The sequence below is a fragment of the Giraffa tippelskirchi genome, chromosome 12 (assembly GCF_054371585.1).
Source record: "Giraffa tippelskirchi isolate mGirTip1 chromosome 12, T2T-mGirTip1v1.2.pri, whole genome shotgun sequence".
In the NCBI taxonomy this organism is placed as follows: Eukaryota; Metazoa; Chordata; class Mammalia; order Artiodactyla; family Giraffidae; genus Giraffa; species Giraffa tippelskirchi.
Genome location: NC_137286.1, coordinates 3,066,094 through 3,082,370, shown reverse-complemented (window position 1 = coordinate 3,082,370; position 16,277 = coordinate 3,066,094). Strand labels below are relative to the sequence as shown.

Here is a 16,277-nt window from a genome sequence, read left to right as displayed (position 1 = left end):
CGCTGCCCAGAGTGTGCGGATCCCCCGCGCACTTTGAGTGTCCCCTTCAGGGCTGCAGGGCAGCCAAGCAGTCTGATGCTGCTTATAAGTAATTCATTCCCATTCCAGGAAATAAGAGAGTGAGCCGCACCATCAGGTCATCCTCCAGGCAGAGTGTCAGGCATGGATGTAGGAGGCGAGGCTCCCCCAGCCACTCCAGGGCCCATGTGAGTCTTAGGAATACTTCCCTGCCAGACGGGTTCCCACTTGGTGAACTGACAACCAGTGTTCCGTTTGTTAGGCGATAGAATTGAATTTTACAAGCACTTAACATTTGAGAATTCAACCACACATTCTCATTTAACAAATAAAAAGGAAGAGCAAGAAAGGAGGAGGGGGCGTTGTCCGCCTCCCACCCCGGCAGCCCTCACAGCGCCTCCAGCTGGCGGCCTCTCACCATCCCATAATGCGCAGAGGCTCCGTCATTCTTTGGTCCCACAAGGCCCCCAAGTATAATCAGCTTAGCTGAAGAAGCAGGTTGGTTCTCAACTGAAGAAGCAAGCTTTGTTACAAAGCTAGGAATTCTCCAGGGTCATTTAGATTATTTATGCTTTTGGCATTTCTGTGTTTTGAACCTAAGCCCCGCATAGGGCAGGTCACGGTCCAGCTGGCAGAGCGCTCGCCAGCCACCGCCACCCCCCGGGGAGGACCAGAGCAGCCGTGCTGGCCGCCCTCCTGCCTGCGCTGTGGGCCGCCCTCCTGCCTGCCCTGGGACCCTTTGGTTGGTTCAGAGACCCTGCTGGCCTGAGCCGCCTTCCGTCAGCCCCAAACAGGCCAGCTTGGGAGTTTCTGGAGGTGAAAAGGTGAGCACGAGGTTTGTGTCCTCCTTGCTACAGAATCTTGAGAGCAGTGGGAGGCTGCGCCCTCGCCCTGGCTGAGTCAGAAGCAGTGCGCGTCTTTGTAGAGAGGCCGCTGTGAGCGCAGCATGAGCAGTTGTCGAGCCTGGCTCCACTGTGGAACCAGCCCTGCCAGGCCTCCCTCCCAGTTCAGTCCAGTCCTCCCACAGTGGCTCTCTGGCCGGCGTGTCACAGATCTCAGAGCTGCCCATCTGGGTTTCCCTGGAGTTGGTGGCCGTTCCTTCAAGGGGAGAAACTCAGCTTTGTGGCGGGGGTTCAGTCTCAGTTCAGAGAGTGGGAGCCCACTGCCAAGGCCGTCCTGAGTTCAGGCTGCGCTTCCTTCCCAGCCTGCAGAGGGCAGGGGCTCATGGAACTGCCCTGCTCCTTGCCAGCAGAAGCGTCTGGAATCCAGCCAGGCCTGGAGGGGTCACAGACGGCAGGTGCAGGTGGGCGAGCCGAGACGCGGGGGCTCACAGCAGCAGGAGGCCGTGTGCGGGGCTGGGCCCTGCGCGAGCTTCCGGGTCATCTGGAAACCTGTGTTCCCATTTTTGTAACAGTAACAGCAATTACTTGCTGCAAGTAAGCATCCTGTGTGAACGCTCGCTCTCTCTGGCAGGGGTGATGGCTGCTGGAGGATGTTGGGGGTGGGGGGACATGATTCCAGGATGCTCCGCCTTTTTGGTCTTTATCCTGCCTGAGCTCTGAGTTTATTTACCTGAGTTATCGGCTGAACTCAGAATCTGCACCTCCTATTCTAATAATTCTGGAAACCCTGATTGAAACCTCTCTGTCCCACAGGCTTCACAGCCTAGCCCTGCAGACAGCCCAGTGACTTCCCTGGTGGCTCAGACGGTAAAGCATCTGCCTACAATGCGGGAGACCCAGGTTCAGTCCCTGGGTCAGGAAGATCTGCTGGAGAAGGAAATGGCAACCCACTCCAGTATTCTTGCCTGGAAAATCCCATGGTCGGTGGAACCTGGTGGGCTACAGTCCATGGGGTTGCAGAGAGTCGGAGACGACTGAGGGACTTCCCTTTCCCTTTCACACTGACTGACACTGAGGTGACAGGTGACCCTCTCACCCTCTTCTGAGCGTCCTGGGGGAGGCAGGGGAGGTGTGTGGGGAGCCGCGAGGGGTGCTGGGCCAGGCTGGGGGTGGCAGAAGGCTGCTCGGGCTGCCGGCTGCTCTGTCGCTGGGCTCTCTGCAGGGCTGGGCTGTGGAGCCGGTGGCACAGATTTTAATCAGGGTTTCCAGAATTATTATTTAGGGTAGGAGACACAGATTCTGAGTTCAGGTGTGTGCTCCCTGCCCAGACCCCCATCTGCCTGTCTGTGGCAGACGGTCGTCAGGCAGCTCCGCTGAACAGCAGTGAATGGAGTGTGGTAATGCAGATGCCGTAGGTGCGCCTGGCTTTCACACCTGGGCTGGCCTGGGATGCTCCACTGTTCTTTTAAAAGCTGGCTGTGGTGGTGCTCACGGCAGGAAAAGGAAGCACAGCCTTGCAAGCCCGTGGTTCTGCGTGTGAGGATTCTGTTCAGTAGCAGCTTCTCTTTCCCAAGTGCACTATTTTTGTTTTTTCTGGTAGTCTTACGGTATTTTGTTAGCTTCAGGTATACAATATAGTGATACAATATCTTTTTATAGATTACACACCATACAAAGTTGTTGTCGACTATAAAACACCGACTGTATTCCCCGTGCTGCACATCACATCTCTGTAGTCAGTTTGTTTTATAACTGGTAGTTATACCTCTTAATCCTCTTCACCTATTTTGCCCCCCTCCCCGACCCCACCCGCCTCTGGTAACCACTAGTGTGTTTTCTGAATCTGTGAGTCTATTTTTGTGTTGTTAAATTTGTTCATTTGTTTTGTTATTTAGACTTCACATCTAAGGGCTTCCCTGATAGCTCAGTTGGTAAAGAATCCACCTGCATTGCAGGAGACTCCAGTTCGATTCCTGGGTTGGGAAGATCCCCTGGAGAAGGGGTAGGCTACCCACTCCAGTATTCTTGGGCTTCCCTTGTGGCTCAGCTGCTAAAGAGTCCACCTGCAATGCGGGAAACCTGGGTTTGATCCCTGGGTTGGAAAGATCCCCTGGAAAAGGGAAAAGCCACCCACTCTAGTATTCTAGCCTGGAGAATTCGATGGTCTGTATAGTCCATGGGGTCACAAAGAGTCAGACGTGACTGAGTGACTTTCACTTTCACTTGTAAGTGAAGCACATGGTATCTGTCTTTCTTTGACTATTTCGCTAAGTATGACACTCTCCAGATCCATCCACATTGTTGCGGATGGTGAGGTTTCATTCTTTTCCATGGCTGATACTCCACTGTGTATATGCACCACGTCTTCATCCGTTCCTCTGCTCATGGATACTCAGGTTGCTTCCACGTCTTGCTGTTGTGAACAGTGCTGCTGTGAACAGCTTGATGAGGTGCATATATCTTTCCAAATTAGTGTTTTCATTTTTGTTTTCCAGATGAATACCCAGAAGTGGAATTGCTGGATCATATGATAGTTCTGTTTCTAATTTTTTGAGGACTGTTACTGTTTTCCACAGTGACTGTACCAATTTCATTCCCACCAACAGTGTACTAGAGTCCCCTTTTCTCCACATTGTTGTCAACATTTGTTATCTGTTGTCTTTTTGATGGTGGCCATTCTGATTGGTGTGAGGGGTGATCCCTCACTGTGGTTCTGATTTGCATTTTCCTAATCATTACTGATATTGCGCGTCTTTTCTTGTGCCTGTTGGCCATCTGTATGTCTTCTTGGGAAAATGTCTATTCAGGCCCTCTCCCCCTTTTTAAATTGGATTGTTTTTGATTTTGAGTTGTATGAGTAATTTATATAGTTTGGATATTAACTCCTTATCAAACGTATCATTTGCAAACATCTCCGGTTTAGTTATTGTTGTTGTACAGTCGCTAAGTTGTGTCTGACTCGTTGTGACCCCACAGACTGCAGCACACCAGGCTACTCTGTCCTTCCCTATCTCCCAGGGTTTGCTCCAGTTCATACCCATTGAGTCAGCGATGCTGTCTAACCATCTCATCCTCTGCTGCCTCCTTCTCCTTTTGCCTTCAGTCTTTCCCAGCATCAGGTTCTTTTCTAATGAGTCGGCTCTTTGCATCAGGTGGCCAAAATATTGGAGCTTCAGCTTTAGCATCAGTCCTTCCAGTGAACATTCAGGCTTGATTTCCTTTAGGATTGACTGGTTTGATCTCCTTGCTGTTCAAGGGACTCTCAGGAGTCTTCTCCAGCACCACAGTTCAAAAGCATCAATTCTTCAGCTCTCAGCCTTTTTTATGGTCCAATTCTCACATCTATACATGACTGCTGGAAAAACCATAGGTTTGACTAGATGGACCTTTGTTGGCAAAGTAATGTCTCTGCTTTTTAATACACTGTTTAGGTTGGTCATAGGTTTTCTTCCAAGGAGCAAGCGTCTTTTGATTTCATGGCTGCAGTCACCATCTGCAGTGATTTTGGAGCCCCCCAAAATAAAGTTTGTCACTGTTTCCATTGTTTCCCCATCTATTTGCCTTGAAGTGATGGGACCAGCTGCCATGATCTTAGTTTTTTGAATGTTAAGTTTTAAGCCAGCTTTTCCACTCTCCTCTTTCACCTTTATCAGGACGCTACTTAATTCCTCTTCACTTTATGCCATAAAGTGACATCATTCTGCATATCTGAGGTTATTGATGTTTCTCCCGGCAATCTTGATTCCAGCTTGTGCTTCATCCAGCCCAGCATTTCGCATGATGTACTCTGCGTATAAGTTAAATAAGCAGAGTGACATGACTCCTTACAGCCTTGACAGACTCCTTTTCCAATTTTGCACCAATCCGTCGTTCCATGTCCTATTCTAACTGTTGCTTCTGACTTGCATGCAGGTGTCTCAGGAGGCAGCTAAGGTGGTCTGATATTCCCGTCTCTAAGAATTTTCCACAGTTTGTTGTGATCCACACAGTCAAAGGCTGTAGTGTAGTCAATGAACCAGAAGTAGATGTTTTTCTGGAATTCCCTTGTTTTCTCCATGATCCAGTGGACGCTGGCAATTTGATCTCTGGTTTCCCTGCCTTTTCTAAACCCAGCTTGTACATCTGGAAGTTCTCAGTTCAAGTATCACTGAAGCCTAGCTTGAAGGATTTTGAGCATAACCTTGGTAGCGTGTGAAATGAGTGCAATTGTATGGTAGTTTGAACATTCTTTGGCATTGCTCTTCTTTGGAATTGAAATGACAACTGACCTTTTCCAATCCTGTGGCCACTGTTGAGTTTTGCAGATTTGCTGACATATTGAGTGCAGCACTTTTAACAGCGTCTTTTTTTAGGATTTTAAATAGCTCAACTGGAATTCTGTCACCTCCACCAGCTTTGTTCATAGTCATACATGCGTGTGTGCTAATTCGCTTCAGTCATTTCCGACCCTTTGTGACCCTGTAAACTGTAGCCCACCAGGCTCCTCTGTCCATGGCATTCTCCAAGCAAGAATACTGGACTGGGTATTCTTGCCATTCCCTTCTCCAAGGGATCATCCCGACCCAGGAATTGAACCCACATCTCTCAGGTCTCCAGCACTGGCAAGTGGCTTCTTTACCACTAGCGTCACCTGGGAAGCCCTTTGTTCATAGTAATGCTTCCTGAGGCCTGCTTGACTTCACACTCCAGGACGTTGTTGCCTTTTCGTTTTGTTGATGGTCCAAAATGTACTCTTTTCCTGACTTCACTTCTCTGTTCCATTAACTTCTCTGGCTGTTTCTGCTTCCCTGCTGGCCAGTGTAGTCGACAGTGTCTCTTCCGTCTCCCCAGAAGGTCTCCTGGGCTGTCTTTTCCTCTGCTTCCCTCCACTACTGCCAGGGTCAGAGCTCTGCCCCTCCTGCACACACTCCCGCACACCCTCCCACACACCCTCCCACGCACACTCCCGCACATACTCCTGCACGGCTGTCACCGCCTCTCAGCTCCGCTGTGCCCATCTCCCGCCACAGCTGCCTGAGCTCTCCTCCTAAAACTCGCTCAGGACACCACCCTTGCTGGACCTTAAATGGCTCCCCATGCCCTGGAGTCAAGTTCCAGTCTTGGGGTGACACCCGCACCCTGGCGGCCTGGCCAGGTCCGCCTGCCTTTTGAGGGCCTGGTGCGGTGGAGTTCCCAGTGCTGGCCGTCGCTCTTGCCGTATTGGGGTCCCCTTTCTTCCCATGGTCTAGAACGTCCACCCTGCCCTTGCTTCCTCATTCAGCACCCTCAGCCTGGTGTTTCTCCCTGAGCACCCGGTTCCCACGCTGTCCCAGCACCCACTTTATTCAGACCCTCGAGGAGCTTCCACTGGAGGTGGAGAGCCTCATACATGGCCATATCCACCCACAGCAGAAATTAGACTGTCGGGCAAGTTATCGTCATTTTGCAACTCCATTTCTAAGTAATTCTGGAGTTTGGGTTTTGATTTCTTGTTACTGATAATCACAAATAAAACTGTCTAATAGCAGGTACAAGATGTCTTCACCATAATTCATGAGTCCAGCTCCGCATTACCATCCACTTGCTCAAGGCATGAGGCAGAAGATGCTGGCTTATCAGAGCTGTTCAGAGATGCTCTTCATCACCTGGTTCCCTTTCAGTCCTGGCCTCTTCTTTACGGATGTTCTGATACTGAAAACAAAAAACAAAAACCCATCTTCCCTGTGCTGGCAGTGGGATCTGGGCTCCCTCGTGCCAGCCTTGACCGTGGGCAACACCAGCTCATTAAAGTCTGGGCTGTCACCGTTCCTTACAGGGCAAGCAGACATTTCAGGTTTAAGAAGGACTTTAGCAAAGTATCAAATCATGAACATGCTTTCTGTCTTTAAATTTCTATTTCAAGATGTAGCGTCTCTTTTTCTGTCCTTGTACAAATTACCAAATCAATTGCTGCTTTGGGATTAGATTAAGACAATTACTATTCTCTTTTCAAATTGAGGTATGGTTGATTTACAGTGTTGTGGGGTTCTTAATTAATTTTTATTGGAGTGGAGTTGATTTACAGTGTTGTTAGTTCCTGCTATATAGCAAAGTCAGTCAGTTATACATATACATCTATCCACCCTTTTTTAGATTCTATTCCCATATTACAATGCTGTATTAATTATTGCTATACAGCAAAGTGATTCGGTTATACATACATACACACACACACATATATATTATTTTCCATCATGGTTTATCATAGAATATTGATTATAGTGCCCTGTGCTATATAGTAGGACCTTGTTTTTAATTTGTTCTGCGTGTAATAGCTTAACATCTACTAACCCTAACCTCTGAATCCATCCCTCCCTTAGCCCCTAATGCCTTGGCAACCAGCATTCAGTTCTCTATGTCCCTGATTCTGTTCCTGTTTCATAGGGAAGTTAATTTGTGACAGATTTAGATTCCACATGTAAGTGCCATCATGTGGTGTCTGTCTTTCTCTCTCTGACGTCACTTAACATGATAATTTCTAGTTGCATCTGTGTTGCTGCAAGTGGCCTCATTGGCATTATCCCAGATCTTCATCCATCCCTCATCGATGGACATTTAGGTTGCTTCCATGTCTTGGCTATTATGAATAGTGATGCTGTGAACATACAGGTGCCTGTATCTTTTGGAATTCTAGTTTTGTCCAGATATATACCCAGGAGTGGAACTGCTAGATCATGTCACCCCTATTTTTAGTTTTTAAGGAACCTCCATACTGTTCTCCATAGTGGTTGCAGCAGCTTACATTCCCACCAACAGCGCAGGAGGGTCCCTTTCTCCACACCCTCTCCAGTATTTATCATTTGCAGACTTGTTAGTGATAGCCATTCCGACTGCTGTGAGGTGGTACCTCATTGTAGTTTCGGTTTGCATTTCTTAGATTGAGAGACTTCTTCAGTTAAATGTTTAGCTGCTGAGTTCAGTTTCAGAGACTGAATGTGAAATATTACGATTTATGACAGTCCTAGTTTTTAGAAAAAAAATTGCATCATTTAGCAGATATTTAAGATGCTGATAGAAGAACTAAAGAGTCTCTTGATGAAGGTGAAAGAGGAGAGTGAAAAAGTTGGCTTAGAGCTCAACGTTCAGAAAACTAAGATCATGGCATCTGGTCCCATCACTTCATGGGAAATAGATGGGGAAACAGTGGAAACAGTGTCAGACTTTATTTTTGGGGGCTCCAGAATCACTGCTGATGGTGATTGCAGCCATGAAATTAAAAGACACTTACTCCTTGGAAGGAAGGTTATGGCCAACCTAGATAGCATATTTAAAAGCAGAGACATTACTTTGCCAACAAAAGTCTGTCTAGTCAAGGCTATGGTTTTTCCAGTGGTCATGTATGGATGTGAGAGTCGAACGGTGAAGAAAGCTGAGCGACGAAGAATTGATGCTTTTGAACTGTGGTGTTGGAGAAGACTCTTGAGAGTCCCTTGGACTGCAAGGAGATCCAATCAATCCATCCTAAAAGAGATCGATCCTGGGTGTTCATTGGAAGGTCTGATGTTGAAGCTGAAACTCCAATACTTTGGCCACCTCATGGGAAGAGTTGACTCATTGGAAAAGACCCTGATGCTGGGAAGGATTGGGGGCGAGAGGAGAAGGGGACGACAGAGGATGAGATGGTTGGATGGCATAACCGACTCGATGGACATGGGTTTGGGTGGACTCCGGGAGTTGGTGATGGACAGAGAGGCCTGGCGTGCTGTAGTTCATGGGGTCACAGAGAGTTGGACATGACTGAGCGACTGAACTGAACTGATAACATTTCATTTCCCGGTACGCATAAATCTGCCTGTGTCAGGCACTAGAACATTTAGCAAACTAATGCAATCTGTAATTGAATTCATCTGGTCACAGCATTTAATGAAGACACACTCAATGTCAGTTCATGCCTTTAGGTAACAAATAGGACTATATTATATAGTAATTTATGCAGAAGAGCAACTTTATAAATAGTAAAACACCAAATAAATGCCACCTTTTGTTCTAAAATATATGTTTAAAAAGTAGTCTTAAAGGGAAAATGTCTGATCTGTTGAATAAAGTAATTAAAACTTTTTTTTACATGGGAGGGAAAAGCAAAACAGGAGACAGGAAAATTACAGTGTGTCTATGTTGGCTGGACTGGTGTAGTTAACCAGCCCCGGATACCCGCGACTTAACACGTGCTTGCTGCTTTCTGCGCCCGCGAGGCTGGCTCTTGCCCTGTCAGTCTTCCCCGTTGTCGTCTCATGGGCGGTGGCCGACTGAGCCCCTGCCGCGCGCTGTGGCCACTGCAGCAGGGACCACGGAAAGGAAGGCCCTCTTGCCAGCTCATTTACGCTTCAGCTCAGGAGTGCCGGACCGCTTCTGCTCACAGCCCATTGTCCAGAACCAGCGCAGGGGGCATTAACTCCAGGGGCTGCGACGAGCCTGGGGGTGCTGGGGCCACCTGTCTTCACCCTGTACCCCTGCATCCAGGCAGCCCAGGAGGCCCTCTGGGAGGTAGGACACTACAGAGAGGCCCTCGACTAAATGTTTTCTCTTTTGACCTGTCTCTTCCATTCAGAATAAGTTCATTTATACACAGGCTTTCGTACTTGTTCTAGAAGACGTTGACCCTGTAACGGGAACTCTTTCACTGGGGTGGTGGTCGCTGCTAACTCTGAGGTGCTGACCCAGGGTGTTTCTGTCAGTACGTAACTTTCTCCACAGGAGCAGCTCCTATTAGGGCAGGTTGACACTTCCAACGGAGAATCATTTTAAATTAACATTCTAAAGTGAGAATTTGTTTCTCAGCTATTCCTGTAATTTACTGCTGGAAGTACTTTATTTGGATTGCTACAGATCTTTTAATATGTAATGTTGGAGCCCTGGGATGTCTATTTTAACTCTCTGGTAAGACACTCTGTAAAAGATTTTTAAAATACAACTCATTTTGGTGTAGAGAAATCATCATCTTTAGGAAATTTTTTCAGTAGTAATGGACTAATTCTTTAAAGCTAAATGCACGTGATGAGATTTTCCCATTGCAGGATCCGAGCCTGTACATTTTGGTGATGACATGGGATGTCATCTGATGCCAGTGACAACCGTGTGAGGTGGCTGAGAGCCCCCCTGCCAGTGAACATAGCTGCACCACCTTTTTCCTGCTTTACAGTCAGAATGACTCATCCTCTAACTGAGTCACCAGAAGTCAAACCATTCAACTTGAAAAATGAGCAAAAGGCTTGACAGATACTTCACAAAGGAACTGCCCCCATAAGCACATTAAAAGGTTCTCAGCATTACTTTGTTATCAGGGATATGCAAATTAAAACCATGACAAGATGCCACTTCTACTAGGACGGCCGACATGAAAAGGTACCCAAAGTGGATGCTGGTGAGGCTGTGGGCTGCAGGTGGGTGTGTAAGGTGGGTGCTGGCAGTCTCTTTGGGATGGGTACTGGCAGTCTCTTTGGGATGGGCACTGGCAGTCTCTTTGGAAATTAAACGTAAACGTCACAGCCCAGAGTCCCACTCACAGGTGTTCTTCAAGAAGAACAACACGTGTTCACCAAAACGTCTTCTACAGGAGTGACGGTAGCAGCTTTGCTCCTAGCAGCACAGCGTGGAAGTGGCCGGAGTGTCTGCCAGGAGGAGACACTAACTGTGGCTGTTACATACCCTGGAATACTACTCAGCAGTGAGGAGGAGTGAATGCCTGACTGTCCCTCCAGGACATCACACTGAGTGCAGGAAGCCAGGCCAGGGGGAGTGCTGGCCTCCATCCTGTTCTCCTGGACGTCTAGACCAGACTGACTGGAGCCATGGCAACAGAAGTCAAAACAGTGGCTGCCTCAGGGCAGAGGGGTGTTGACCAGAAGAGGCTTGAGGGAACTTTCTGGGTGATGAAAATGTTCCGTGCCGGGGAAAGACACGGGTTACTCAGGTATATTCACTTTTCAGCAGTGAGGAGGCTGAACTTGTAAGATCTGTGCACTCAGCAGGTGTGGAGCCCGAGGTCAGAAGCAGCCGACGGGGAGAAGTCGGGCTGGCCTGGGTTCAGACCCCAGCGCACCCTCGCCTCCTGGCTTAGCCACCTTCTCTCTGGGATATTGGGCATATCTCTTCGTGTCTGCATCCTAATGGCCTCGTGTGAGCTGGGGCAGTAATAACTGGGTATGGTGGTTGTGAGGGTCAGTAACTGTTGGCTGTTGCTCTTTCTCCCAGAAAAACTCTTAATCAAATATAATTTCTCTTTAAAGGCTCCTCCCACTTCCTTTCCTCTTAAAACTAGTTTAATAAGGAGAAATGTAAAAAGAAAAATTGAAGATTCCAGGAGGCTTTGTTAGTCAATCGTAAGTGGAAGGACTGATGCTGAAGCTGAAAGTTCTAGTTTGGTCACCTGATGCAAAGAACTGACTCATTTGTAAAGACCCTGGTGCTGGGAATGATTGAAAGTGGGAGGGAAAAAAATAAAAGGAAAGTGGGAGGGAAAGGGGACGACAGAGGATGAGATGGCTGGATGGCATCACCAACTCAATGAACATGAGTTTGAGTAAGCTCCGGGAGTTGGTGATGGACAGGGAGGCCTGGCGTACTGCAGTCCATGGGGTCAAAAAAAGTCAGACGCAACTGAGCGACTGAACTGGACTGAATTGTGATTAGGATCAAGATTACCCAAAAGATGAATTCTCTCATCCCAGACCCAGAATTTGCTGCTAACAGTTGTGTATGTGATGAAGCTAATTGTGAGGCCCATGCTGAGATATCAATCTGTGCTTGGTGGCTCAGGGCGTGTGCTGATGGTATCTTGACTCCTTTGTCCCTGGCGTGGCAGGGCTATAGTGTGGCGCCGGGCAGGTGGCCGGGCACCCAGAGGACTTGGTGACTCTCGTGCGTGATAATATTCTCCAGCCACAGAGCTCAGCTGCACACGCAGTGTCATTTCTTCCTCTGAAGAACAAAATCAAAGTTCATAGCTTACATGAGCCATGAATCATCACACAAAAGTGACCGGCATGTATGCTGTCTCTCTGTTTACAGGAGCTGTGAAACTGACGAGCCTGGCCTGTGGAAACCAGCACGTCTGGGCCTGCGACTCCAGGGGTGGCGTTTACTTCCGCGTTGGCACCCAGCCGCTGAACCCCAGTCTGATGCTTCCGGCCTGGATAGCGATTGAGCCGCCTGTCCAGGTAAGCAGAGGTTACCTGATCCCAGCTCCCCAGTTGGCTGGTCAGGTGCTGAGCTGGGGAGAGGACCACACCTGCTGGCGAGGGCCTCCCAGCAAACAGGGTGGAGGTGCATGTCTGGGCGCCGGGGGTGAGTGTGCCCGGGGTCTGCTTACGTGCACCCACTGGCATTCCATACTCTTGAGTCTGGTATTTGTAGAGTTTAGAGCTGAACAGGTTCACAATTATCTGGGCCAGGGCTGCTTTTTCTTTCTCAAAAATGTTTTGTTTCTAACTTTTTACAAAATAAGCATTATGTTTTTTTAAAGAAAATAATCTCCAAAAGGAAGAAAGTAAAAGTCCCATAAAGATCTTGTGATGAGAGAGCCTATTATCATTATTTCGTGAGTGCCTTTTCTATTTTGTTGAAGAAATTTTTTTTCCTTTTTTAAAAATATCTTATTTATTTGCTGCATCAGGTCTTAAGTTGTGTGTAATGCGAGGTCTCTCACTGTGGCGCAGACTCTCTGGTTGTCACGCGAGGTCTGTCTGTGGCGCAGACTCCCTGGTTGTCACGCGAGGTCTGTCTGTGGCGCAGACTCCCTGGTTGTCACGCGAGGTCTGTCTGTGGCGCAGACTCCCTGGTTGTCACGCGAGGTCTGTCTGTGGCGCAGACTCTCTGGTTGTCACGCGAGGTCTGTCTGTGGCGCAGACTCCCTGGTTGTCACGCGAGGTCTGTCTGTGGCGCAGACTCCCTGGTTGTCACGCGAGGTCTGTCTGTGGCGCAGACTCCCTGGTTGTCACGCGAGGTCTGTCTGTGGCGCAGACTCTCTGGTTGTCATGCGAGGTCTGTCTGTGGCGCAGACTCCCTGGTTGTCACGCGAGGTCTGTCTGTGGCGCAGACTCCCTGGTTGCCATGTGAGGTCTCTCACTGTGGCGCACGGGCTCTCTAGTTGTGCTGCACATGCTTAGTTGCTCTGAGGCACGTAGGATCTTAGTTCCCCAACCAGGGATTGAACCCACATCCCCTGCTTTGCAAGGGGGATTCTTAGCCACTGGACCCCCAGGGGAGTCCCTAGAAATTAGTTTTCTTATGCATCCCACCCCATCCGCAACCCCTGCCGTATTTAGTTTACCGTGTATCCTAAATGTTTTTCTTTTGACTGTTCTACCACTCAAAGCGAAAGCTGAAGTCTGATTTTAGCACGCTCTTTAGTTACCCTTAAATAGCTGGTGGCCCTGGTGACTATGCTAAGTGCACTTCTATTAAAGCTTTTCCGCGGAAGGCTGTGATTTAATGAGTTATTTACTCGAATGCTTCCTACTCCCCATTTTGTGACTTTGTTGGGGAAAAAAAAAAATGAAGTCTTCATGTGCAGAGGTGGCAGGAGTGGTTTGTTATACAAAAATGCGTAAATGGAGATAAGGAGTCAAATGTCGGGGTGGATGCCTCTGTTGGTCACTGTCTTCGTTTTGGGCATCATAAACCCCCAGAGATGGGGCAACAGAGGTCAGGGTGCAAGGCTGAGGACCAGCTGTCCTGCCCAGGAGACACGGGACGTGTGCAGAAAGCCTCTGCAATCAAGAGTCAGGTGCCGAGTTCTTTCAGGTTAGTGGTCACGGCCACAGGGAGGCTCCACGTGGACCGTCCTCTCACAGGGTCATAGTGAGAGTGAGTGGAATTGTGTCTGAGTTTGAAGATGCTGTGTGCACACCAGCCTGCGTTCCTCTGCACACGATGCTGCGCTGACAGCTGCGGTCCACGAGCACAGATGAAGGGGTGTGGCCGGCCGGCCGTGTGGTGCTCTGCTGATGGGTGGCGAGGGTTTCATTGCTGTTCTCAACTCTGCTTGGACGAGCCGGCGCCCTCTTGTTGTCTGACTTCTTTGGCAGTCATTGCCACCTCCTAGCAGCTTTATCTTAAAGGCTTATAGTTCACCCTCTACGGTATACGACTCAGTGCTTGGTTGTATATTTGCAAAGCTCTGCAACCATCACTGCTCTCCAATCTAGAACTTTTTCACGTGGAAAGAAACCCCTGACCCACTGGTAACTACTTCCTTTTCTCTCAGAACCGTCACCCCCGTGGCCGTAACAGCCACTCATCTCCTTTCTGTTTCTCTGCACTTGCCTGTTCTGGATTTTCCTATTTCATGTAAATGGGGTCGTGTAATTAGTGGCATTTTTATCTGCCATCTTTCACTTAGTATCATATTTTCAGTGTTCATCCACACTGGAGCCTGTGTCAGTACTTCATTCCTTTTATGACTGAAGAGTATTCCATTCCATTCCACCAGGGCTTCCCTGGCAGCTCAGCTGGTAAAGAATCCACCTGCAATGAGGGAGACCTGGGTTCGATCCCTGGGTTGGAAAGATTCCCCTGGAGAAGGGAAAGGCTGCCTACTCCTGTATTCCGGCCTGGAGAACTCCACGGACTGTACAGTCCATGGGGTCGCAGAGCCGGACACACCCGAGTGGCTCACGTTTAGTGTCCGTCGTGTGGACGTGCCGTGGTTTGTTTATCCATTTGTCAGCTGATGGATGTTTGAGTCATGTCCACGTTTTGGCTGCTGTGGATGATGCTGCTGTAGACATTCTTATACAAAATTATACAGACATGTGTTTTCAGTTCTGTTGGGTCTATAACTTTAAGTGGAATTGTGGGGTCATATGATGCCAGCAAATTTGGAAAACTCAGCAGTGGCCACAGGACTGGAAAAGGTCAGTTTTCGTTCCAATCCCAAAGAAAGGCAATGCCAAAGAATGCTCAAACTACCGCAAAATTGCACTCATCTCACACGCTAGTAAAGTAATGCTCAAAATTCTCCAAGCCAGGCTTCAGCAATACGTGAACCGTGAACTTCCAGATGTTCAAGCTGGTTTTAGAAAAGGCAGAGGAACCAGAGATCAAATTGCCAATATCCGCTGGATCATCGAAAAACAAGAGAGTTCCAGAAAAACATCTATTTCTGCTTTATTGACTATGCCAAAGCCTTTGACTGTGTGGATCACAATAAACTGTGGAAAATTCTGAAAGAGATGGGAATACCAGACCATCTGACCTGTCTCTTGAGAAACCTGTATGCAGGTCAGGAAGCAACAGTTAGAACTGGACATGGAACAACAGACTGGTTCCAAATAGGCAAAGGAGTACGTCAAGGCTGTATATTGTCACCCTGCTTATTTAACTTATATGCAGAGTACATCATGAGAAACGCTGGGCTGGAAGAAACACAAGCTGGAATCAAGATTGCCGGGAGAAATATCAATAACCTCAGATATGCGGATGACACCACCCTTATGGCAGAAAGTGAAGAAGAACTAAAGAGCCTCTTGATGAAGGTGAAGGAGGAGAGTGAAAAAGTTGGCTTAAAGCTCAACGTTCAGAAAACTGAGATCATGGCATCTGGTCCCATCACTCCATGGGAAATAGATGGGGAAGCAGTGGAAACAGTGTCAACTTTACTTTTTTGGGTTCCAGAATCACTGCTGATGGTGACTGCAGCCATGAAATTAAAAGACGCTTACTCCTTGGAAGGAAGGTTATGGCCAACCTAGATAGCATGGTTAAAAGCAGAGACATTACTTTGCCAACAAAAGTCCGTCTAGTCAAGGCTATGGTTTTTCCAGTGGTCATGTATGGATGTGAGAGTTGGACGGTGAAGAAAGCTGAGCGCCGCAGAATTGATGCTTTTGAACTGTGGTGTTGGAGAAGACTCTTGAGAGTCCCTTGGACTGCAAGGAGATCCAATCAATCCATCCTAAAGGAGATCAATCCTGGGTGTTCATTGGAAGGTCTGATGTTGAAGCTGAAGCTCCAATACTTTGGCCACCTCATGCGAAGGGTTGACTCATTGGAAAAGACCCTAATGCTGGGTAGGATTGGGGGCAGGAGGAGAAGGGGACGACAGAGGATGAGATGGTTGGATGGCATCACCGACTCGATGAACATGGGTTTGGGTAGACTCCGGGAGTTGGTGATGGACAGAGAGGCCTGGCGTGCTGCAATTCATGGGGTCGCAGAGAGTCGGACACGACTGAGCGACTGAACTGAACTGATGATGATTGTATGTTTAGCATTTTAAGGAACTGCCAGGCTGTTCTCCGCTGGCTGCACCAGTTTACATTCTACCAGCAGTGTGTGAGGGTTCTGATTTCTCTACACCCTTTACTGAAAAATTTTTCTTGCCCAGTTTAAGAAGTCTGTCTTAGTGGGTGTAAAACGATATTTCATGGTGGTTTTCTTTAAAAAAAAAAAAAAAAAAAC

The 16,277-nt window shown here is 48.2% G+C and overlaps 1 protein-coding gene across 19 annotated transcripts in view; it reads left to right on the top strand.

Moving 5' to 3' along the window:
• The window catches only part of TECPR2 (tectonin beta-propeller repeat containing 2), a 99,888-nt gene that overhangs the window by 61,297 nt on the left and 22,314 nt on the right, over window positions 1–16,277 (top strand). For all 19 annotated transcript variants that reach the window (XM_081548719.1, XM_081548729.1, XM_081548728.1 and 16 more), the window contains one exon: window positions 11,886–12,034. In XM_081548719.1, coding sequence (XP_081404845.1) covers window positions 11,886–12,034 — 149 coding nt within the window. The remainder of the gene's footprint in view (window positions 1–11,885; window positions 12,035–16,277) is intronic.